This window comes from Eptatretus burgeri, chromosome 15 (assembly GCF_056783735.1).
Source record: "Eptatretus burgeri isolate ZD-2024b chromosome 15, Ebu_testis_v1, whole genome shotgun sequence".
Taxonomy (NCBI): Eukaryota; Metazoa; Chordata; class Myxini; order Myxiniformes; family Myxinidae; genus Eptatretus; species Eptatretus burgeri.
Window position 1 is genome coordinate 3667105 of NC_140975.1, and position 25468 is coordinate 3692572.

The window sequence follows — 25468 nt, forward strand, 5'->3', positions numbered from 1 at the left end:
GGTAATATTCTAAGAAATTTAAATGAAAATTATGAACATTCCAACTGTAACATTTTAACGAAAATAACTTGGTACATGATGGCAACATCAGAACTGACAAGTTAATTCATTTTTATTAACTTAGGATGCCTTGCTCCAACATATCAAGAGGGTGGTATATCAAGGTGGCATCTGGACCACAAGTCATCAGGCACAGCCTCCGGTTCCCTCCCCGGAGCGGTGGGGATGGACAATGCAGAATGACCACTGGGTCCCTGTTTGGATGACCATCCCGGAAGCAGTTAAAGCATGCAAAGAGCTCATCAAATATGGTTGCAAGTCAGAAGCCGGTTGTGTCAGTCGTTGCAAGTGCACAAAAGCTGGTCAACCCTGCACAGAACTTTGCAGTTGCAACTGTCAGAAATAAGTTGCTTGCAACTACAGCTCATCACCGACACTATAGCTATCACTTATTCCAGTTCTGCATGTTTCTATTTTGAACAATGAATTATTTGCGTGAGGAAGTGGGAGCTGTCACTGTGCACTTGCACAAGGTAATAAAAATAATGATAGAAGAAACAACATGTAGGCCGACATGCTAATATTCTTTTGCATCTCAAGGAATCACTGGTACAAACTGGGACAGAATCACGATTATTTGTATAATGTGTATGCATATTCATTTGATGCAACATCTATAATTTTGTGTCATTTACCCCTTTATTAAACCAGCTAACGGCATAATGATGAAGTGCAACTTATAATAGCTCAGTCTAAATTACTGGAAAAAAAATGCTCTAGTGGTGTTTTAAATTCTGTAACTCAACGGGAATATTATTATGAACTAGTCTCGAGATGTGGATGTTAACTAATCAAATGAATTTATGTGCAGACGGATCTAATACGAGTTTTTCCTTTGCTGGATGATGTCAGAATGATGTCATAAATCTTTTTAACATGGTCTAAGAAGAAAAATGACATTTGCAGTGAATTCCTTGACCTCGGAAACATATATTTTGATGTCAAAATGCACTTAACACCTTAGTTCTAAGTCATTGATTTTTTTTTAATATGATTACATAATAATAAGCTGATGACGTCATAATGACGTCAGATAGTACACTTCCCATCATCATTTTTTTGGAGCTTACTTTTTTTCTCGAAGGCATACCATGGAGATGCTTTGGTGAAAAAAATTGTGCTTTTGTCCACCGTGTAACGATATTTTCACTATGGTACCCCACTAATTGTGCCTCCGGTGAAGAACTCGCTGGTAGCATTACGTTTTTGGGTTGTCTGTCCATACAAATTTTCTGTTTTCTCTGCAACCGCTTTTCCGATTGACAAGAAATTTTCACCATAGATGCGACTACTCATGCAGAATTTTTTTTTAATGATAATTATGATGTCATAGGTCACGTGGAGTGGCAGCCATATTGGAAAAACGGAAGAAAAAAAAAAAACTTTGCACCTCGATCTCCAAAATTGCACCATGGGAAAAAATTGAAATGGCACCTGGCATCTACTCTGCATGGGGAATAAGAGCGATTTGACTATGACGTCATCGGTGAAGTGGTATCCCGGTCAAAATTCGACACGTACAATGCTGCATTTGATCAGTATGAAAATTTGTGAGGTTCACCTGGGGATAGATTGCTCGACAGAAAATTATTTATGACATCATCGGTTGTGGTTTGGCAGCCATGTTTTTTTTTTAAGGAAATTTTTTTTCCCTTCTCCAGAACTGCTTCAGAGATCAACGTGAAACTGCACACAAATGATCGACAAGCCGTGGTGAATAAAGTTTGATAACTATGATGTCACATGGTCTGGCAGCCATCTTGGATTTAACCTAAAACCTTTAAAAATCTTTTTCTCCAGAACGCCTGGACATATTGAGTGGAACCTTCACACAACTATTCCTCATACCTTGTGGATAACTAGGGTGATGAATAATAATTGATACATCATGTGGTTTGGTGGCCATATTGGATTGAAGAAAAATATTAAATAATGCTTTCTCTGGAACCGCTTATCCGATCGAAGCAAAATTCACCAAATACAATCCAACACCATTGCTGCATACATATCGGAAATTATGATAGCATAGGTCACATTGTGTGGCAGCCATATTGGATCGAAAAACGAACCTTAACCGATCAACACGAAACTTCACACGTGATCCTCTACAAAATCAGGGACAGAGTCCAAATTTTCAAAAATATTTTGTCACGTAGTTTGGCAACCATGTCAGTTTGAAAATGGTAAATTAAAAAACCTTTTTCTCCAAAACCGCTTAATGCATCGATGTGAATCATGTTGCATTACATGAAGCAAGGCAGTGGATCACAACTGCAAAGTTTGGCATCGATCGCGACAGCGGTTTCCGAGATATAATTTTTTTTATATTTTCCTTGAAACCAATGCAGCTACCACACCATGTGACTGATGACGTCATTGTTAAGTCACCTGTATGCAGCAAGGATAGTGGATCATAACTGCAAAGTCTAGTATTGATAGGTTAAACTGTTTCAGATAAATAATTGTTTAATTACTTCCTGAAAGCCAATGTGGCGATTAAATATTTAAATATTATTATATAAAATATTTGCAGCAACAGCAGTGGATCATCACTGCAAAGTCTGACATCGAAAGGCCAAGAGGTTTCAGAGAAATATATTTATTTTAATACGATCGACTCGGCATGGGGAATATTGGTTGAAAATTTCAACACCATCGGTCATATGGTCTCGCAGCCATGTTTGACAAAAAAGACCAACCTTATCTGATCAACACAAAACTTCAAAGACTTAATCAGTCACCCATTCTGAATTTGATTTGATAAAGAGGACGTTGTGGGTCAGGTGTCCGATCGAAGCGGGGCGACATGGTTTGTTTTTTCACCATATAAATTTCACGAATTTTTCACCATACGTGCGACTACTCCTGTATAATGTTTATGTGATAATTACGACATCATAGGTCACGTGGTGTGGCAGCCATGTTGGAAAAAAGGGAAAATTTGGACCTCTGTATCTCCGAAACCACTCCATAGTAAAAATTGAAACTTGGCACATGTGAAGTACTCCCTATGTGATTTTTTTGATGATGTCATACGTGGCTTCATGATGACATCATCATGTCAAATGCTTTTTCCGATCAGTATGAACATTTTTGAGGGTCGTGTCGGGCTAAATTGTAATTGGCAAAAAATTTTTACCAAGTCATCGATCACGTGCTATGGGAACTGCATTGTTTTTAACATAAAACTTTCAAAAATCTTCTTCCCTGAAACGGCTTAACAGATTGAGACGAAACTTTACAGGTATGATCATCTATCCATGAGGAACAAAAAGTGCTCCACATTTGATGTCATGGATCACCTGGTTTGGCAGCCATCTTGGATTTACCCTCAAACCTTTAAAAATCATCTTCTCCAGAATGGCTTGACAGATTGAGGGGAAACTTAACACACATGTTCCCCAATCCTTGGGGATACCAAGGTGTTCACAAATAATTAATAGGTTACATGGTCTGGCAGCAATATTGAACTGAACGGAAATCTTAAAAAAAAAAATTTCTCTTGAACCGCTTCATCAATCGATGTGAAGCATTACAGTTATGATGTAGTGGAAATGTGGAATATATGTTATAAATTTCAACCTGATCAGATGGATGGTCTAGCTGGCAGAATTATTTAATATTTTGAATCTGGGTTCAGTGATTTAAATCAAACATGGTACAAGTATGTATAATTATGTAATGATGTGGGCGGAGGCATATCTGGCGATGTCGCAACGTCGAAGAGTGCCCTTCTAGTATTTTTTTTTATGGTTCATGGAGTCTAGGCTCATAGAGGAGATAAACGACAAAAGGCAGCATGCGGTATGGTAGTCGGTGGGGAAGGGGAGGGTGGACATACACAAGGTGGAGTTAACAGAAGAAAAAATAAACCAATGTCACCCCCAGGGTGACCAGTATCTTGCCAAAATATGAACATGAGTGACTTATTTATTCGATTAAAAGTTACTCAAAAAATAAGGGTTTCGTCGACCTTGATGCTCTTGACCTTTTTGTGACCTTGACCTTTATATTTCCATACGGTTAATGGTATCTCTCCAAGACCGTTGTACATGAAATATCAAGAGATTTTGATGAGAACTGAGGAAATAAAATTTTCATGAAAAATCCGTTTTTTCGTCATGACGTCATCAAATGACGTCATAGCGTCAAACTTTTGACAGATCTGGAAAGCACTTATCAAGCGCTTTCATATGAGGTATTACTTGATATGGTATCTAAGATTTAAAAATTTGACCTTGGGGTCAAAAACTTTCGACCTCCAGTGCTAACCATGAAGGTCAAGGCTAATCGCCACCAAAAATTAATCAGCTGAGCGCCAGACCATGAACTATATTCCCATGAAGTTTGTAGACGATCCGATCAAAATTACTCAAAAATAAGGGTTTCGGCGACTCCCCTGATTTGCGACAAAGTGACCTTGACCTTTGACTTTGAAAATTTTATGCGCTGAAAGGGACCTCTTTCGGACTCTGATATGCGAAGTTACAAAAATTTCCAATGATAACTGTGCTCTGCAGAGTGATCGATACGTGATTACAGACAAAAAAATAAAAAAAATAAAAAAAATAAAAAAACATACAAGCTGACTAACATATCTTGCAAAAACTTCGTTTTGGCAAAGATAAAAAAGTAATGGCCAAAGAACGAAGAATCAGCACATGTAGAAGAGATCATGCATGCGGATGAGTGAATGCATGAGAGGTCGTGATGGGAAGCACATTTGAAAGACTCAAGTGAGACGGACAGGACAATGTACACTTGGAGAGATGATTCAACAATTGGAGGACTAAGGTGGTGATATTGTAGGTGAACAACAACAACGTACTTTAGGAGGGTAAGCAGGATGAATGCTTATTGAGGAATGCATGTGACCTGGGATGGCTTGGGGAGGGCAGAGGTAGGAGAGAGCAGGAAAAGCAAGGCCACATGTAAGCTTGCATTAACAAAAAAAAAGAAAAAAAGTCAACCAACTTGCCAGCGGTGAGAATGACAGCACTGGGGAATCAGTCTCCTGTCTTGAGATTCCAAATGTAAGGAAGGCCTTGTTTTGAACTACCTCAAAAGGATCAAGATGGGAAGCATGTGCACCAGCTGAGAGTGGGGAAATTGTACTCCAGGAAGTTCCGTATGATAGCCTTGTACACTGTGATGAGCACGGTGTGACTCCGAAATAAATGTCTTAGCACTATGGAGAATACAAAGATGGCAAATCGCCTTTGATGTTCGTTAGGTGATGTTATCCTCCCTTGAAACGTTATGGCAAATAGTGAGGCCAAGGAGTTCCAGGGAACTGCATCTCTTCCAATGATTGTCCAGAGAAGTGGATTGGATCGTTTGATTGCCGATCAGTGTGAGAGCATATGACTTGCTGGCAATGAATGGCATGTTCCAAGCAGCTGACTCACGACTTGCCTTGTCCAAGTATGAAGAAAGGGATTCAGCAGGAGTTGGCCTCACCATCAATAAGGTTTGCTTCACAGGGTGGAGTCATTGGCAAAATGCGAAATTTGGTTTTCAAGAAAATCAGTTACATCATTGATGTAGATCAAGAACAGCATCAGTCTTAAGATGCTCCCTTGCCTTGTGGATCCCCAACCGAAAGGGAAAGATCACAGGAAAGGACACCATTCAGGGCCAGCCGCTGTCTTTGCTCAGAAAGGAAATCAGACCACTTCATCAGGGGGCTCTGAATACCAAGGGAAGACAACTTAGAATTCAAAGCTGAATGCCAGAGCATCAAAAGCTCGAGATATATCCAGAAAGATGACCCAAACCTGTTGATTGTAGTTCAGGATATCCAGGTGTCAGAAGGAATAACATATATCTAAGGCAGAATGGCCAGGCGAGAAGCCAAATGGGTTGTCATAGATTAGTGACTTGGAGAAGAGATGTGGCTTGAGGTCAGCCAAATGATGGACTCCATGACTTTGCTTATGATGGGGGAGAAGGATGATATGTCTGCAGTTGAGAGGATCAGTTTTGGAAACTATCTGATGGATAAGAGTGAAGTTTGCTACTTTTCCAAAGGCATTGCTCATCCAAGCAGGAACTGTGAAAGAGAGAGGAGAGACGGTATGATAGGCCCGAAGCAAAATTCCTGAGGATTCGAGCACTTATGCCATCAGGACCGGTTGTGGAAGAGGTGTTGAGCTGGGTAGGGAACTTCTTCACTTTGGCAGGAAGTGCACATGCTGTAAGAAACATTCCATCACAGAGGAAATGGTGAGTTCAGGAAGGGACGGAATTTCGACCAAACACTCAGGGTTCTTTCTTTAGATTGGCGCCACACATGCACTCGTCCGTTTGTCGAGAACATGGTGAAGGATGATTCATCTGACCATATCACATTCCTCCACTGCTCGGTCCACTGCCGATGTTCTTCGCACCACTGGACTCGCAAATGTACATTGCCAGGTATGATGAGCAGTTTGTACACTGGAACCCGACTATGGTATCCCGCTATGTGGCGTTCTCGTTGGACCGTTTTTGATGAAACTGGTCACTTGCGCCCCAGGTTGAAATCTACAGTCAATTGATCTGCAGTTGCTCGCATGCTTTGCCTTTTACTTCAAATTAATGCACGGACATCACAATCTGGAGTATGCGCTTCCGCCCACTGTTGCCCTTTGCTGATTATGTCTTTCCCTCGGTGTTCCATGCCAACATTACCTCAGACACCCTTGCTTGTGATTCATTCGCAAGTTGAGCTGTCTGTCACTGAAGCTCCTGCCAAATTCACCCCAACAATCACCTCTCCTTCAAAGTCACTGATGTCTCTTCTTGCAGCCATACTAGCCGTAATTTTTGGCATCCAGGCTTGTGCAGCATTTTTATACATGACCCTAAGCATGCTGGGATGTTATTTGCTTAAGACATGGGCCACACCTGTGTGAAAGCAATTGCTTTCAATATACTGTGTCCCAAATGTTTCCATTTTTTGTCTACTACCTGTGTGTGTACAGTGGTGAGAAAAAGTTTGTGAACCCTTCAGGATTTTCTGCATAAATTTGACCTAAATGGGATCAGATTGTCATGCAAGTCCTAATTAGGCATAGAGAATCTGATTAAACAAATAGCACACCAAAAAAAAAATCTACTTTTTCATTTATTTATTGAGCAAAATGATCCAACATTAAATTTTTTTGGTCACAAAAAGCATGTGAACCTCAAGTCCAATCAACTCAATTAAGGGGGTAATTACAGTCAGGAGTGAGTTTAGGTGGCCCTGTCCTCTGTAAAAAAAAAAAAAAAAAAAAAAAAAAAAAAAACTTTGTTAGTCACCATCAGAATCTGGTCTTCACCATAAAGGTTTGTGGAAGCATGTCATGCCCCAATCAAAGGAGATAGTCCATGAGCCAGACCTCAGAATTTCATGGATTGGTACCACCTGGGGTGGCAAAATCTCTGTGTTTTCTTGAAAGGCATATACCCATAGATGAAAAAAAATTTTGAAGCCAAGCTTGGAATGGTAGCTTAGTGCTAGTAATCACCTCTTAAAGATAGAGGACCGGGCCCGACCCAGAACCTGAAATTATGGGGTAGGGGAAATATAAATTGATATTTTTTAAACTAATGACCCGATTGCTACAAATGACCACTCAAAATGTTGCAAATTTTATGTTCCACACATCTATATCTATTATATGCCAATATGCTAATTAAGTAGGTCAGCAGAGGTCAAAAGGTCATGAAATTTGACCCCTGCTTAAAATCTGGCCATCCGTCCAAAAAACACCACCATCACCCTACCAATGGGAATTTCTCAGCCAGAATGGACTCAAATGGAAGTTAATAAATGTCCAAGTCCATTTTATGCCTAAAAGTGTGGAATTTATTTGTATCTGAGCCATGGTACATAACAGAATTTGACATATTTTTGAAAACGGCCATTTATAGCCAAAAAAAAACTTCAAAAATGAATGTCAATATGCTCATATTTAATTAACTTTTTTTTGCAGAAATTCAATTTTATACTCGTAAAGGCTATGCAATATTTCTTTCAATGTAATATTTTGGTCTGTTTACAAGGTCAGTAGAGGTCATTTGAAGGTCAAACAGCCCTTCTTTTTCTTTGGACTTTTTTTTTTTCAACAGGGACACCTGAAGTGCCATCTGCTAGCTAATTAATTAACTAATTGGCACTTCTGTATTGTTTCTGACCACCAATCCTTTGTTCTTGAAGGACACAAAGTTCATGAAATTGACACGACACATTACAATTGATTTGAAACGTTCTAGTTGTTTGCTCTGGCACAATCTCTCAATTGTTACCACTAACCATGTTCAGTGAATAGTATTAACAAGGAATCTGCCTAAAAGGTAAGCTATGCAAGATTTTTAGTCACTAAAACTGTCCAAAAGTAGGTTAATTCAACAAAAAAAATCTCAGAAATCTTGGCCAAATTCACATAGGCCTCATATATAATGATTACTGCCAAAAATGTTCTTTCCATTATCCATGTACATTGTATGTTCCAAGATATAACATACCAAGAATGCCAAACCCTAGAACTGCGCATGCGTCAAATAGCAATAACGCGAGTAATATAATTTCTATAGGGGTATTTGCAGCATTTAGCAGACGATGGACTAAGCAGATTACAAACACCGAGAGCACTGAGGTTTTACAATATATTAAGCAGTATACTGGCGAAGTTTGAGTAAAATTGGTTGAAATTTTTTCCATGTCCATCCCTAGGTTATGCCTGGTGTTGGCTTAATGGTTAAGGTAGTGGGCTTGGGATCCTAGGGTCCTGAGTTCAAATCCCGCTCAGCTGTTGAATTAACACCAGGTGGGGTTGACTCTGCCTGTCATCCTTCCGAGGTCGGCAAAATGAGTGCCAGCATGCTGGTATACTGTGTCGGAGTGGCGACCCGTCCAGGATTGTTCCCAATAGCCAAGGAGACTGCTTCGGCGGCACCAACGCTCTGCACAGAGTATGGTCCTAATGGATGGATGATCCCTAGGTTGAAAATTTTGAGGTTAAAATGGCATATTTTGCAGTTAATACAAGGAAAATGCAAGAATGTCATGTTTTTGAGAAGGTATAGTTAAAGAACGAAGCCATATAATTTAGTTGCCAATAGCCTCAGATGATGCCGGGAGCATACGGAAGGTATAGATATATTCATTTTGCCAATAGAAGAATTTTTTTGTGTCCATGGGGTGTTGAAGTTGACTTAAAAAATGGGCCCAAATAAGTATAAATTTTCATAAAGCAATTTTTTTGCAGAACATGTGAATAAAACCTGCATGTATGAATTATTGGGCAGATGTGCGGTGTTCAAAACTAATTTTGCAGTATATTAACTTTAATTTAGCTAATATTTAATATTTATTATTTTTCAATTTTCATGTATATTTTATTTTGGTCATGCCTCACTGGTCACACTTGAATGATTCCTAACAAAGGGAACACGAGCACTGCTGCGGGGAGCTTTATATCGGTATTCTTGGTAATGAAGTAGGTCTATTTCATAATGACAACCACATGGCTTCGTAACCACATCCCAGAGTCCATTAATAATCAATAATGTTCTTCACTTTCAGGCAATGATGGAGGGCACTGGAAATCTCGACCAACCCTTACTGTCACGCAAGTTGACCCATTCCTCCTGCATCTTCGAGTGCGAGGACACAGACCTCGAGCTGAATTCACCCCAAGATCATGCATCGTGGAAATGGCTTCAGAAAGCAGCTGAGATCCGGAAGCATGCAGCGATTCTTAGGATTGCTGCTACGGCTAGAGATGATGAGATCCCACAAATCCTCTATCACAGGGGATGCAGGAATCAATTCGTTAAGAAACGTGACCTGGATGCTATTGAAGAAGCAGCATCTGCAGAGAATCCGGATAAGCAGGGACGGAAAGAACTGAACCGGAGAAAGTCATCAGCTGGTCTAACCTCGTCATCATCACGCGTGTATGAACCAGTCTGCATCTTCTGCATGAAAAGCACCAAGTATCTCATGAACAGTAAAACAAGAGAGCTCTTGGTCCAATGCGTCGATCTACGTTCTGATCAGACGGTTAAGAAAGCAGCAGTAGACCAAAGTGATCCAAGAATGATGGTGATTACGTCCCGAGACCTAGTTGCAGCTGAGGGCCACGACCACAGGTCTTGCTATCGTAGGTATACCAAACAGACTAGCTCCAAGACCAACTCTGAAACTAGTGGTGATCTGATGGCATTCCGCCCAGACCCAGACGAGGAGTATGCCAAGACTGCAGTACATTGTTACAGTGGACTATTCAGGTTCATTAGGGATGTTATATTTGAGAAGCCTCAAGTGATAAGAATGACTGAGTTATGCAAATACCTGCTTGATTTGTTCGTAGAATCTGGTGTAGGCCAAGGTGAGGTGAAAGCGTCCACTAAAAAGCACATCCACAGAAAGATCAAGGGGGAGTTTGGGGAGAGTATACATGTGATACCAGATGAGCAGGGCAAGTTGCTGGTCTATCCTGACAACCTTTCCATGTCCCAGCTGGTGCAAGAAATCCAGAGGCTTAAAGAGGAACTCCTAGCCACCAAGCAGAACACCTAAATCAGAACACATTTTCACATGATATTTGACATTTGTGGGTTAAAGATTTTATATGAACACGTCAACAAATTGGCATCTTCCATTTTTGCGTATTTTGGGCTAAAGATGGCCGTTTTCAAAGATGTGTCAAATTCTGTTATGTACCATGGCTCAGATATAAATAAATTCAACACTTTTAGGCATAAAATGGACTTGGACACTTATTAACTTCCATTTGAGTCCATTTTGGCTGATAAATTCCCATTGGTAGGGTAACGGTGGTGTTTTTTGGACGGATGGCCAGATTTTAAGCAGGGGACAAATTTCATGACCTTTTGACCTCTGGTGACCTACTTAATTAGCATATTGGCAAATAATAGATATAGTTATGTAGAACATAAAATTTGCAACATTTTGAGTGGTCATTTGTTGCAATCAGGCGTTTAGTTAAACATATATCACAATTTATATTTCTCTACCCCATAATTTCGGGTCCCAGTCGGGCCCGGTCCTCCCATCTTTAAGAGGCGATTACCATGAGTTCACCATCAGAAAACAAGCCTGGCGTTGGCTTAACGGTTAGGGTGGCTGGCTTGGGATCCTGGGGCCCTGAGTTTGAGCCCCATCGGCCATGAACACTAGGTGGGGTTGACTCAATCTGTCATTTTTCTGACTCAGTGTACATATTAGATATATACACTAATAAATGTCAGTGTGTGTGTGTGTGTGTGTGCGCGCGCGCGCGCGCACACGCCTGCTCTATACCGACAAGACGAGGAAACCTAGCAGCCTGAAACTTGGCATGCACACAAAAGGAACTCCAAGGAAGTGCATGGGGTGGGGGATTGTGTGTTTGGGTTAACTAAAACACCCCTTTTGAAGATAATTAATGGCCTCATTTAATGATATCCTTCATTAAGCACATATTCGGCCACCTAACTCTCTCTAGGGTCTTAAGGCACACATTGGATTATCTCGGTGGGATCTGAAGCCGCCATGTTTTTTGGCCTGCTCAACCATGCGTTGACTTGGAACAGGCCGCAACAATTTCTCAATGATAGCTTTTATTTTTTTCTACTTTCCTCACTCATATTATTGAATCCCTGCTCATCATAGCTACAAATCGCTGGGTAAATTACAATGCTTGTAAACGCCTGGAAGTGCCAGCGTTTGTGGCTTTATTTAATTTCCGCACATGTGATAACTATAAGAATCTCTTAAACAAAGCCAAATTACAAAATTTAAGCTCCAGAATTGAATTAGCAGCAGTTCCGGTTTCTAAAAAAATAAGTGTTCATTCATCCAATTCGGACATAGTTTGGACATTCGGACATAGCTTGGACATAGCTATCGCTTGCCAACCATTTAATTGGAGTGCTTGCTTGAGTGCTTAGGTTGCTTGCCGAGCACCCTCCAGTGGATAGTGGTATAGTTCGTGTCGTGATCGGGATGTATAGTCGGCAGTTGCGAAAAGGTCAGGTAAGGTGTGGGAGCATGCACTGGAGCAGCGCGTCCGTGTGTCCACTTTCCGCCAGTACGCTAGGGGCCTCCATCTGGCCATGCCCCAGGCACAAGCATGGCCCATCCACATCTCCTTGAAATGACGATCATTCTGCTGCAACCACGAGGCACGCGGTCGGCCCACTGGCCTCCTCCACTCACGAGGCTCCCTCGCCGAGTGAATCTGGTGAGCAGGATCAGCGTCAGGAAAATGAGCCACATGTCCATACAGCCGCGGCTGACATTCAGACAGCCGGAGCCGAACTGATCCAAGGAAGGATACAGGTAACAAATCTCATTTGAGTCTCTCTCAGCAACCGCACGTTGGACACAAAGTCTGACCAGCGATAGCCAAGGATTCTCCGAAGAGACCTGGTACCAAAGGAATCAAGTCTCTGTCTCAGGTCCCTGATCAGAGTTCAAGTCACACCCGTAAAACAAGAGTGGAAGCACCAAAGACCTGAAGACTCGGACTTTCGTCGTCCTGAACAGGTACAGACAGCGCCACACCCCATGATCAAGTGAATCAATGACTTCCCAGGCCCTACCCAGACGTCTATTGACCACTGGTTCACAGCCCACAGAGACATCCTCACCACGAACAGGTACAAACAGGATAGCAGCATCCAAGATGTCCTTTGGTGGTACCACCTTTGGTGGTACCCGGTATTACAAGTCATCTTCCTTTACCACCCTCATAATGTAATGGAACCTTTTCAAAATTATGATATGGATTACGTTGTCCGTTGTGATGAATAAAATGTTTCAAAAATGACAAAAATTATCAAGTGCATTTTCAAGAATGTGACAGCACATTGCCCAACAGAGGTGAGCCAAGAATGGTACTCCCGCCAGGAGGGGCCAAAGGTGGGCCGAGAAGGGTCCTACCGCCCGGAGGGCCAAAGGTGGGCCGAGAAGGGTACTCCCGCCCATGGGGCGCGAATGCCCACTTGCAATCTATAATATCTCAGTTGACCTTTTGACTAGAAACGTTTAGTTGGATTTTTCTTTGTCGAGTTTGAATACAATGAGGAAGTGTCAATATTCTAAAAGTAGAATTTATTGTTGCACAAGTAAAACTATCCAAGTAAAATTGGATCATAATTTTATTCTGACGCAGGAAAAACAAATATCCTATTACTGTGTTACGTGAGACACCATCTCTGCACAACCTCCAAACTACAAATGTAATTTATAAAATGCAGTTGCAGGTGTGTAGCACTGATTGGAGTGATAAACAACACTGACAACGTGGAACCTTGCTCGAGTAATATAGATAACAGTATATCTGAGAATGAACTATCTATATTAAAAAAAAGATCTCAATACACACTCATACCAACACACTGACAGATGACAATAGCCTGTCCAGTCACTTCGGGAATGGGTGAGATTAAATAAATGTACACCTGTTTAGCATTTCGTTTTCCTATCGAGGAGAGTAAAGGAGGTATATGTTGGGGTGGACTACCTTATTGAAAAACTACTTGAAAGGCCTAAAACAAGTGAAAATGGAACAGAATGAGTGGAAATGATCAAGCAAACTGAGCACTCACCTCAGCCTGTATTGTGCGGATGAGGAAGAGGAGATGACAAGTTGTACGAGCCACTGAACCAAGCTCAAGGCAAGCAGAAATAAAGCGAGATGACTCAGAAGGCCAAGCTCTTCGTGTAAGCTGGCTCCACAGCATTATTATTTCCCTGTTGGTGAAACGACATTCTCTCACAACATGTACCACCACAACATTCAAATATTCCAGTGTAGATATACATTATACATCGGTGTTTTCTACAGGCTTGGACGGTCATGGAAGTACAGAACAAGGAGCGAGGGATCAACAGACAAAATGGAGCAAAGGGAAAACAGTAGGTGAAGAAGCTATGGAAGCATCACAGCATAAGAGAAGGAAATGAGGGTGAACGTTTGGAAAAGGGTCTCGATGAATGCGATGGTAAAACTCAGAGGGACCGTCAGATTTCGAAATACAGGGAACGGCATCGAAAATATCACCAATTTTCGATAGTTCGCTTGTCCACATTGTGATATAACCTTTACCAAAAATAAGCTTCCATAGATATGTAAACTCTGACAACATCGTCCTCCTTGAATTTCGTTTCCTTATCCTCGGTTTATTTTTCACATTTCAATTTGGTAGATGTTGAGGAAGTTTACTTTTGTTTGGGGAAGTTTCCTTCAAGATTGTTTGGGATTTGTCGGCTCAGGAACTTTCTTGGAAAGTCGCTGCTTTGAAGTGCGATGAAAAAGCTCAATTGCAACAGCTTTCCCTTCATTATAAGTACATTATTGTATAATTTAATATTAGTTGTCTTTTTAAAAAAAGTTCATGAACATTCTGTTGGAGAACTGGCCATGCATGGCTACCTTCGTCAGTGAGGGACGTGCAAGTTCACTTATTCGGATGCAAGACATGACAGAAAATTAACTACAAACAATAGCTTTACTTCCACGCCTTTTGAAAATAAATAAAAATAGGGCAATGCCAGTGGTGGCTCGGAGGGTAAAGGAGGGTTTACCGTGGGAGCTGCCGTATGCAGATGATCTGGTGTTGATTGCCGAGAGTATGGATGGACTGAAGGAGAAGATGAACAAGTGGAAGGAATGTATGGAGGCAAAAGGTTTGAAGGTGAATATCCGAAAGACGAAGGTGGTGGCAAGTGGTAAAGCATGTGGTGAGGTGGAAAGGACTGGGAAGTGGCCGTGTGCTGTGTGCAGGAAGGGTGTCGGAGTGAACTCCGTTCAGTGTACAATGTGTGCTGAATGGGTTCATCAAAAATGTAGTGGGGTGAGAGGGTCATTAACCAGTGTGGCAGCTACATTCAAGTGTAAGGTGTGCATCGAGGGAGCAGCAGATGAAGGAATTGTTGAGTTGGATCTTGGAGATGGTGTGAAGCTGGAAGGTGTGAAAACATTTTGCTATCTCGGAGACATGCTGAATGGAGAAGGATCAGACTCTTCGACGGTTGCTGGAGTGAGATGTGCATGGAAGAAGTTTCGGGAACTGATTCGTGCTGACGAAGAGGGGAGTGTCGTTGAAGCTGAAGGGAAAGGTGTATGCTACATGTGTGAGGAGTACGATGATTTATGGGAGTGAGACATGGGTACTCAACATGGAGCAGCAACCAAGGCTGGAAAGGGTGGAAATGCGGATGGTTCGGTGAATGTGTGGAGTATCGTTGAGAGAGAGGAAGACAAATGATGACCTGTGGAAGATGATGGGAATAGAGTCTGTGATGGAAGTTGTGAAGAGAAACAGGTTGAGATGGTTGGGTCATGCGTTGAGGAAGGATGAAAGTGACTGGGTGAGAGGAGTGTTGGAAATGAGTGTAGTTGGAAGTGGAGGACGGGGAAGACCGAGAAAAACTTGGCTCAAGGTGGCGGAAGAAGAAATGTGGGCAAGGGGATTAAGAAGGGGAGATGCAGAGAATAGGGTAAAGTGGAGAATATTGTCATGGGGCCCGCAAGGCTAACCCCCGCTTTAGCAGGGAAAATGGCCTTTAAATGCTTGTGTGTGTGTGTGTGTGTGTGTGTGTGTGTGTGTGTGTGTGTGTGTGTGTGTGTGTGTATGTGTGTGTGTGTGTGTGTGTGTGTGTGTGTGTGTGTGTGTGTGTGTGTGTGTATGTGTGTGTGCAATGCCAGTGGGCTCACCTGGTAGAACCAGGGAACCCCCCTGGTAGGCGTGGATCAGCCACGGATGTGTGAATTAGCCGATGATGTGAACAAGTTTGTGAAAGCACCATGCAGAGATGGTTCCTAACAAGTTACATCTAAATCGGGCGAATACTTTTTGAGAAGTCAAAAGAAGCGATCCCTAAATGGTAATGACCGTTGAAATTTAAATTGACCAAAATCTTCTCGACCTCGTTCCAAAATCAAGAATCACTGCTCACTTTTACCCTTTCATTCCTCTCTTTTCCCACCTTTCGAACAAACTCCCACACTCTCTGCAATCCCATTCTTCCTTCCAGGTCTTCAAGATCGCTGTTCACCACCATCTCTTGTCTTCCCCTATCAAAAACAATGATCTTTTCTACCCCGTTAATCCACCCCAAACCCACCTCTTTCAAATTGCCCGTTTTCCTTCCTGAAAGTCCCTGCAGTGTCCCATCTTGTTTATCCCGTGTACCCCGCCCAATCCCTCTCTTTTCCACAGATCTCCTGATGTCCCTGTTCACCGCTGTTGTTGTGCTTCCCACTCTTGTCTCCTGCTCTCTTTGTTATATGTTCTGTGTGTTAGATCTTATACGAGCCTCGACAATGTGTACAAAAAACAAACAAAAAACCAATATGCTCCAGTGGAGTTCAAAATCTTTTTTCAATGGCACATATATCGTATTTTCACCGCAATATGGAATTGCCACGATGAGGTTTACCCATTTACTTACCAAGTGGAGTTTTTCTCAACATTCCGCAGTTTGCGTTTGAGCAACGCGGTACAGAGGAGTCGGGCTCCGTGTGCGTGGCCTGCGGCCTCGAGGTTACAAACCAGGTCCAGCGCTTCGGACCCATCAATGTGTGCAGCCTGTCAGTACAAGGGCAAAGTGGAGAAGTCATTTTGATTGTCATTAGGCTCCATGATATCTATTTTTTTTCTCATAGATATATCGGTGGGCTCATACGGGTATATACCGGTATTTCAAAATAAATAAATTTATTAATTTATTTCTTTTTACAGTTTCCAAAAATACGTAATGATCCATTACGTATGGTCCAATGGTCCATTACGTATTCATATATGAGGTACACATCAATGACACATGGTAATTTTTCAGTGTTCCACAAAGGCTTTTTTCCCCCATGATGAGAACTGTCGTTTCACTTCCAACTTCAACTTGCATTAAAAACGATTTTGTTTCAAAGCGAGATCAGTATTGGCAATCGGCAAAGGCCGGTACGACTATCGCAGATCGCCGTTCCAGTAATCGGCACAGGCTTCCGAAAACACACCCGATTCATATACAACTAGAAGGGCACTCGGTGTTGTGCATACCTTCGCCCCCACAATATTTGATTCACGAGAACATATCGGGCCCAATAAATGTTTGAGATATCATGCTATATATCGTTTTTCGCCCCGTCTCTCAATGGTGAAGAATCATATTATAAATTAAACAATTCTCGTATCCAGATCCGGATTCGGATCTTCACCAGAATCAAATCGATTTGTCGTGGTCGCATGCCCAACCTGTCCACCAAGTTTCATACGAATTCGTCCACAACTTTTTGAGATATCCTGCACACAGACAGACAAACAGACAAACAAACCGACAGACAGACAGGGGGTGAAAACATAACCACCTTCGCCTTCGGTGGTGGAGGTAATAACCAAATGGCAATTGCTTTAAAAACAGCCACGAGGGCAAAGAAATACGTGATTGTTTGCACAGTGCTCAGGAGCTGAGGGTTAAAAGTTAAAATCTAATGTACCTACTTCTTGGTATGTCTTGACGCCATATGTGCACCAAAGCCGTTTAAATCACGTACGGTATTTAAAGATTGCAAACACTTTTCTTCGATTTGTTGGTGATATTGCGATTTGAAAAATTACACTGGTATAACTGGTATAGCTGATATAATCGCCAGACCCGAATTGCCATATTGACTAATAATAAACAGATGGATGGAGTACAAGTACGAGCAATAACACAATGACAGAACAACCTTAAAGTTACAGAATAAGTTCACAGGCAGAAAAAGGTGCGTGTCAAAACTTTATGTGGTCAAGAAGTTTAATTAAACAAATAAACATCTGCCCAAGTTTTTTCTCTCATTGGTATCCTGTTTTGGTATTGCCATGTTCGTGATAGCTCCGAGGGTTTCAGCTCTTCACCAAGAAGTCCCTCATGAAATGTGATCGTCTCAATTATCATCCAAATATTGTCCCACCAGCCGTAATTCATCACAGGAATTCATAATTGTAGTCGGTCCATTTATAACTCGTGAATCACTGATCGTGCATTTGGGTTTTGTTTTGCCATTCAGCATTGGAAGTATCGGTACTACAAGTCCTCACTTAATGTTGTCGTTACATTGTTGAAATATACGACCTTAACCAAAATGACAAAGTGAACCCAATTTCCCCGTAAGAATTAAAGTAAATAGAGGGATGTTAGGTTCTAAGGAAAAAAAAAATTATCTTCAGACAAAAGACATTAAAAACATACACTAGTAGGGTACCCGTCACTGATGTGGAGCTGGTAACCTTGGCAACCTCCGTCCATCCCACCAGCGAAAATTTCCAATCCATGCTTGTTGTACCTTCAAAGTACTGCTTTGTGGTGAGGGTGATATTATGAAAGCTTGGCTGGGAAACTAATTTTGGCCTAGTTTTGGGCCTACTGCCTGATGGAAGATCACCAAAGCTCTTTCCATGCCAACCAACCCCATCCACAGGCACCTATCCCTCTCCACATCGCTTCTTCAGTCCCCAACTTGCCACCTCTCTCTATACTCCCCACAGCTTGGCTTTCGGCACTTTCCATTCAGTATTTCTCAAAGCATTTCATTCTGGTTTCCCATTTGATGCTTATTTTAATTAATATACAATGTCAAGGCTCGTATAAGAGTTAACACACAGAACGTACACAACATGGCCAAAACTATGTGGACACCTGCTCATCTCATTCCAAAATCATGGGTAGAAATATGTAGTTGGTCCGCCCTTTGCTGCTATAACAGCCTCCACTCTTCTGGGAAGGCTTTCCAGGAAATGTTAGAACATTGCTGCGGGGATTTGATTCCATTCAACCACAAGAACAATAATGAGGTCGGGCACTGATGTTGGGCGATTAGGACCTGACTCACAGTCGGTGTTCCAAATCATCCCAAGAAGATGTTCGATAGGGTTGAGGTCAGGGCTCTGTGCAGGCCAGTAAAGTTCTTCCACACCGATCTCGACAAAACATTTCTGTATGGACTTCACTTTATCAGGCTGAAACAGGAAAGGACTTTCCACAAACTGTTGCCACAAAGTTGGAAGCACAGAATCGTCTAGAATGTCATTCTATGCTGTAGCGTTAAGATTTCCCTTCACGAGAACTAAGGGGCCGAGCCTGAACCATGAAAAGCCGAGCCCCAGACCATTATTCCTCCTCCACGAAAATTTACAGTTGGCACGATGCATTCGGGCAGGTAGCGTTCTCTTGGCATCCACCAAACCCAGCTTTGTCCGTCGGACTGCCAGATGGTGAAGCGTGATTCATCACTCCAGAGAAAGTGTTTCCACTGCTCCAGAGTCCAGTGGTGGTAAGCTTTACACCACTCCAGCTGACGCTTGGCGTTGCACACGGTGATCTTCGGCTTGTGTGCGGCTGCTCGGCCATGGAAACCCATTTCATGAAGCTCTCAACGAACAGTGCTTGTGCTGACCTTGCTTCTTGAGTCAGTTTGGAACTTGGTAGTGAGTGTTGCAACCGATGACAGACGATTGTTCTGCGCTATGCGCTTCAGCACTCGGTGGTCCCACTCTGTGAGCTTGTGTGGCCTACCACTTCATGGCTAAGCTGTTGTTGCTCCGAGACTTTTCCACTTCACAACAGCAGCACTTACAGTTGACCGGGGAGCTCTAGCAGGGCAGAGATTTGATGAACTGACTTGTTGGAAAGGTGGCTTCCTATGACGGTGCCACGTTGAAATTCACTGAGCTCTTCAGTAAAGCCCATTCTGTTTGTTTCGGGAGATTGCATGGCTGTGTGCTTGATTTTATACACCTGTCAGCAATGGGTGTGGCTGAACTAGCCGAATTCACTGATTAGAAAGGGGTGTCCACATACGTTTGGCCATGTAGTGTACAACAAAGGAAGCAGGAGACAAGAGGGACTGGAGAGGGAAGCACAAAACAATGGGAATAAACACGAGGAGATCTGTGGAAGTGAGAGGGATGGAGGCGGGGTACACGGGGTAAACAAGATGGACACTACATGGACTTTCAGGAAGGAAAACAGGGAATATGAAGGAGTTGGGTTTCGGGTGGATTAACGGGGTAGAAAAGATCATCGTTTTTGATAGGGAAAGATAAGAGATGGTGGTGAACAGCGATCTTGAAGACCTGGAGGGAAGAATGGGATTGCAGAGAGTGTGGGAGTTTGTTCCAAAGGTGGGAAAAGAGAGGAATGAAAGGGTAAAACTGAGCAGTGATTCTTGATTTTGGTAATTTAACCAGAAGGGGGTTGCTTGCGGACCTTGAGCTCCCTGTGGAAATATTGGCGGGACAGATAGCAGACAGAGCAAGGGGGGAGGGGGGGATGTCGGAGAGGATACAGTCGAAGACAAAAAGACCACTGACCTGCCTTCAGTGAGAGAGTGAGAGTCCCAAAGACTCAACCTTATCATGGGAGATACCAATGATCATAAATGCCTTGGTTTTCACAGTGTGAAGCCAAGAAAGGTGAGGTAGGAGCACCAGCCCAGAGGGGAGAGCAGTACTCCATCAGGCTACGGATGAAAGCTTTGTACGTGGTCAGGAGCTCAGGTGTGCCAAGAATGGACTTTGCACGATGGAGGATGCCCAATAATCCTTAGATTGGTCGTTTCAGTTTCACTTTTCAACATCAGTTTCACTTTGGGATATCAGTTTTGATTCGGCATTGCAACTGGTGATGCAACGCAAATCAAAAATGATTTCCACGGGAATCTTTTTCGATTTTCTGAAGGGTGTAGAGGGGTCTGAAGTGGCTTCGGGATCTTAAAGATCATAAAGGGGTCTAATGGCGAAAGTGCAAAAGTGATGCAAGGTGTCCAAATGGTCTGAAAAGTGTTGAAGACGGCCTATATGTCTCAAAAGGGTCGAAATGAGTAGTAAAGGGTTTAAGGGGTGTAAAGGGTCTAATTTGGTCCACAGGCCATACAGGGTGTAAAGGAGTGAAGCTGAAGTTAAAAATTACCTCATGTTAGTGAATAAATCAACTCTGGAGTGCAACATGGCAATAATGGACCAAATTACCTCCTCATGACTGTTTAAACCGCCTCGTTCGGTGCATCGTGGTTAAAAAATCTGATCGTAGAAAGTTTTGTCGTGAATCAACTTTGGGAGCTCAAAGCAGCAAGGTCACAAACAAAAAAAAACATTTCGGGTTTATAGATAGAGATGGCCAACCTATTTTCCTGTTACAGTCTCTTCTTCCTCATCTCAGGGAGGTGGCGCCACTTTTTTGTTCTTTCTTTCTTTCATCGACCAGCTTATAGTGAGATCTCTCGGCAAAGCCATGGCGAATCGAAAAATGCTCAATCAGAACCTCATTCAAGGTTATGGGAAATCTCACCCAGCAATGTCCAAAAAGTCCTTTTACAGCTCGTTTTAATGTGTCGAAAAAGGCCGATACATAATGGCTCTGGAAAACACCCCCCAACCCCCTGAAAGTGTAAAACTCAACAACGTTTGGACACACAGTTTGAACAACGTTTGAAGCATTGTATAAATGGATGTATCCTTGCTGAGATGGCGGCAGGTGGCAGCACGGGTGTTTACAATTTATGAATTGTGAGAGAACACTGTTTGAAACCACTATTTAGGTGCAAGCATGGTAAATAATGTGATCCTATAAAGTTTCGTGGCAAATATATGAATGTATGTATATATATAGTACAACTTTTAAATAATTTTAAACAAACAATTTAATACTGTACTCACCAATGATGATTGTGAAGAAGTGAGTGGTGGAATGGGAGGGTGGATCGTCCTTACGCTTTGGGCTGCAGCGTGGTGTATACAAGCTATAAGGCATATATGGTACGTACTCTTGGCTCTGGGCGGGTTCATACATTGGTATTTACAGTACGGCATATATCGTAGCTGTTTTTAAAACCAGGAAACCCCTTAGTTTGGAACTAAATTTGAGGTTTTAAGGTGTTTTGATGCAGATGAGCATGCAGTAGTTTTCTACTATACACTACGTTACAACAGAAAATTGCGCAACTCTAAACGAGTAGGTTCTCCAATAGATCAGCGATGCAATAACGAAACAATGTTAATTGGGACGACGCTAAGTGAGGACTTACTGTACTTCTCACCCAACAGTGGTAGGATATTCTGAAGCTACTTTTGTCCGTAGCCTGATGGAGTACTGCTCTCCCCTCTGGGCTGGTGCTCCTGCCTCCCACCTTTCTCGACTTCACGCTGTCGAAACCAGGGCATTTAAGATCATCGGCATCTCCCGCAATGAAGCTGAGTCTTTGGGCCTCTCACTCAATCACCGCAGGTTGGTCGGTGGTCTTTCTGTCTTCTACCGACTCCTCTCCAGCCTTGCCCCCTCTGCTCTCTCTGCGATTTGTCCCCACCACATTTCCACAGGGCGCTCAAGGTCTGTCAACAACCCCCTTCTGGTAAAACTACCAAAATCAAGAATCACTGCTCATCTTCACTCTTTCATTCCTCTTTTTTCCCGTCTTTGGAATAAACTTCCTCACTCTATTCTTTCCCATTCTTCCCTCCAGGCTTTCAAAACAGCTGTTCACCACCACCTCTTATCTTCCCCCATCCAAATCCTCGATCTTTTCTACCCCCGATAATCCACCCAAGCCCACTTCCTTCATTTCTCCTGCTTTCCTTCCTGAAAGTCCCTGAAATGTCCATCTTCTCTTCGCCATGTTCCCCGTCCCATCCCCATCCCTCTCCCTTCCACAGTTCACCTAATGTGTCTGTTCCCCACTGTTTTGTCCCTTCCACTCCCGCCCCTCTTGTCTCATGCCTCTTTGCTGTGAGTTGTGTGTTAGCTCTCATACGAGCCTCGACCAAGGTATACAAAAAATAAAAATAATAAAAATCACAGACAACAGCTAAGAGTAATCTCCTTCGATAGTATTCATGATTTTGAACCAAGCCCCCCCCTCCAACCTCCAAATAGCCACTCACAGGTCTCATAGTACTATCATACCTCACTCTGAAGGTCATCGTCGGATGAGGCAGTGTCACAAACAAGTCCCAAATGGGCCAATTTGAAGGTTGCAGAAGCTGACCCGAGTTCTGAGAGATTTGCACAACATTCAGCAAGGTGGCAGGCCTCCACATGGCGGCCCACGGCAACCAACGAAGATAATCGTAATCGCAGCATGACGGGGCCTTCTGACAGCAGTGAGGCATCCACTACAGACAAAACAAAAAGCCTTCACGATTCAACCAAAAGTTTTTCCATAACACAAAAAAGATCTCCACAAAAAAGAGTGATCCGCAGATTGCATACTAAAATTGCAAGGGTGAAGGTGGTTGGGGTTGTCGTGGAAGGGAGGGGTTGGTAAATAAAGAAACAAGAAAGAAAGAAAGAAAGAAAGAAAGAAAGAAAGAAGGGCGGTTCGGAGTGTTCCAACTGATCATAAATTATATAAATACCTCACATTTCATGTGTCTAAAATTACCTTTTTCTGGTGGCACAGACTCTTTGTGCAAGATGCTGAGCATCGCTGGTGTACGCCATGCACCACCGGCTCGCACCACATCCACCACAACACGCAATTCATCATGACCAAGCTGCTCCAAAGTGGCTTGGCTTTCCTAGGATTACAGTGGGAATATTAGTTAAAGTTTTCCAAGGGTTCAAGTCTGAACTCTCAAACCTGTCTCCCTCCTCCAAATCCTGGTGGTGTCTAATCAAATGTATTTCTGGTGGATGTTCCCCCTCCATCCCCTCCCTTACCTCAAATGGCTGCACAGCTGATACCGCACGTGAAAAGGCTGAATACCTAAACTCGGTGTTTGCTTCTAAATCTTGTGTCCAAATCCCATCACTTTCTGCACCCACCTTACCCAGTTGCCACCAGCTGCCCTGGACTCTGTGTCCTTTTCTCGTGACAAGGTGGGAGAGCTTGCCGTCAAACCTCGATTCAGATTCTGAAACCGGTCCAGACGGCATCAGCCCACGTGTCCCAAAAACCTGCTCCTCTGCTCTTGCTGACCCTCTCTCTGTTCTATTCACCCTCTCATTTGCTCAAGGTCATCTGCCATCTGCTTGGAAATCAGCAAACATTGCCACTCTGCAAAAAAAGGTGCAAAAACAGATCCCCGCAACGACAAACCAATCAGCCTTCTCCCCATCACCAGCAAGGTAATGCAATCCATCATTGCTTCAGATATTAAATCCTTCCTCTTCTCCAATGGCTTGAATTCCGATAATCAATTTGGATTCAGACCAAGTCACTCTCCTCCTGAATATTCTGCTTCTGCTCTCCCAACAATAGATGGAGGTACTCAATGCCAGACATGAAATCAGAGCCATATCCCGAGACATATCCTGTGCTTTTAACATGGTCTGGCACCCTGCTCTGCTCACCAAACTCTCTTCCGATGGTTTCCAAGGTCATCGCCACTCATGGCTCGCAGACTTCCTCTCCTGTCGCACTCAACGTGTGGCCATAAATGGAGTTCTCTCATCCCCTCTTCCTCTCAAGGCTGGAGTTCCTCAAGGTAGCATTCTGGGCCCTGTTCTTTTTTTCTGGTTTTCATCAATGATCTCTCTGACTCACTGGAAAATCCTCTCTATCACTTTGCTGATGACTCCACCCTCTGCTGTATCATCTGTCATCCCTCAGACCGGCAAGCAGCAGCTTCTTCACTCACTGCAGATCTGGGTAAAATCACAAACTGGTCCAACACGTGGATCATGTCTTTCAATCCTGACAAATCTCACACTCTCACGATGTCTCTCCGAAAGGACCATCTGGAACCCCCCCCCCCCCATTTACTTTCTCAACAATCCTCTGGAAGAAGTCCTTTCATTCAAGCTTCTGGGTCTCACGATCTGCCATGATCTTTCCTGGGAAAGCCACATTTCCAACCTGGCCTCCAAAGCCAGTCATCGACTGGGAATCCTCCGTCGTGCAAAGTACTACCTTGGCACTGTCCTGAGCTCCTGACCACATACAAAGTTTTTGTCCACAGCCCGATGAAGTACTGCTCCCCTCTCTGGGGTGGTGCTCCTGCCTCACACCGAGCTCAACTTCATGCTGTGGAAACCAAGGCTTTAAGGATCATTGGTATCTCCCGCAATGAAGCTGAGTCTTTGGGTCTCTCACTCTCTCACCGGAGGCAGGTCGGTGGTCTCTGTATTCTACCGACTCCTCTCCGGCCTTGCCCCCCCCCCCACTGTCTGTCATCTGTCCCCCCCTCCATCCCCCATTTATTCCGCAGGGTATCAAGGTCCGCCAGCAACTCCCTTCGAGTAAAACTACCAAAATCAAGAATCACTGCTCACCTTCACTCTTTCATTCCTCTTTTTCCCTCCTTTGGAACAAACTCCCACACTCCATTCAATCCCACTCTTCCCTCCGGGTCTTCAAAACAGCTGTTCAGCACCATCTCTTATCTTCCCCCATCCAAAACCTCGATCTTTTCTACCCCCGCTAATCCACCTCAAACCCACCTCCTTCAA

At 43.1% G+C, this 25468-nt stretch overlaps 1 protein-coding gene across 1 annotated transcript in view; it reads right to left on the reverse strand.

Moving 5' to 3' along the window:
• The window catches only part of LOC147011341 (uncharacterized), an 86559-nt gene that overhangs the window by 26872 nt on the left and 34219 nt on the right, over positions 1 to 25468 (reverse strand). The window contains exons 4-7 of the mRNA XM_085857171.1: positions 23460 to 23595; positions 22982 to 23190; positions 16496 to 16632; positions 13648 to 13792 (exon numbers count right to left, since the gene is read on the reverse strand). Coding sequence (XP_085713297.1) covers positions 13648 to 13792; positions 16496 to 16632; positions 22982 to 23190; positions 23460 to 23595 — 627 coding nt within the window. The remainder of the gene's footprint in view (positions 1 to 13647; positions 13793 to 16495; positions 16633 to 22981; positions 23191 to 23459; positions 23596 to 25468) is intronic.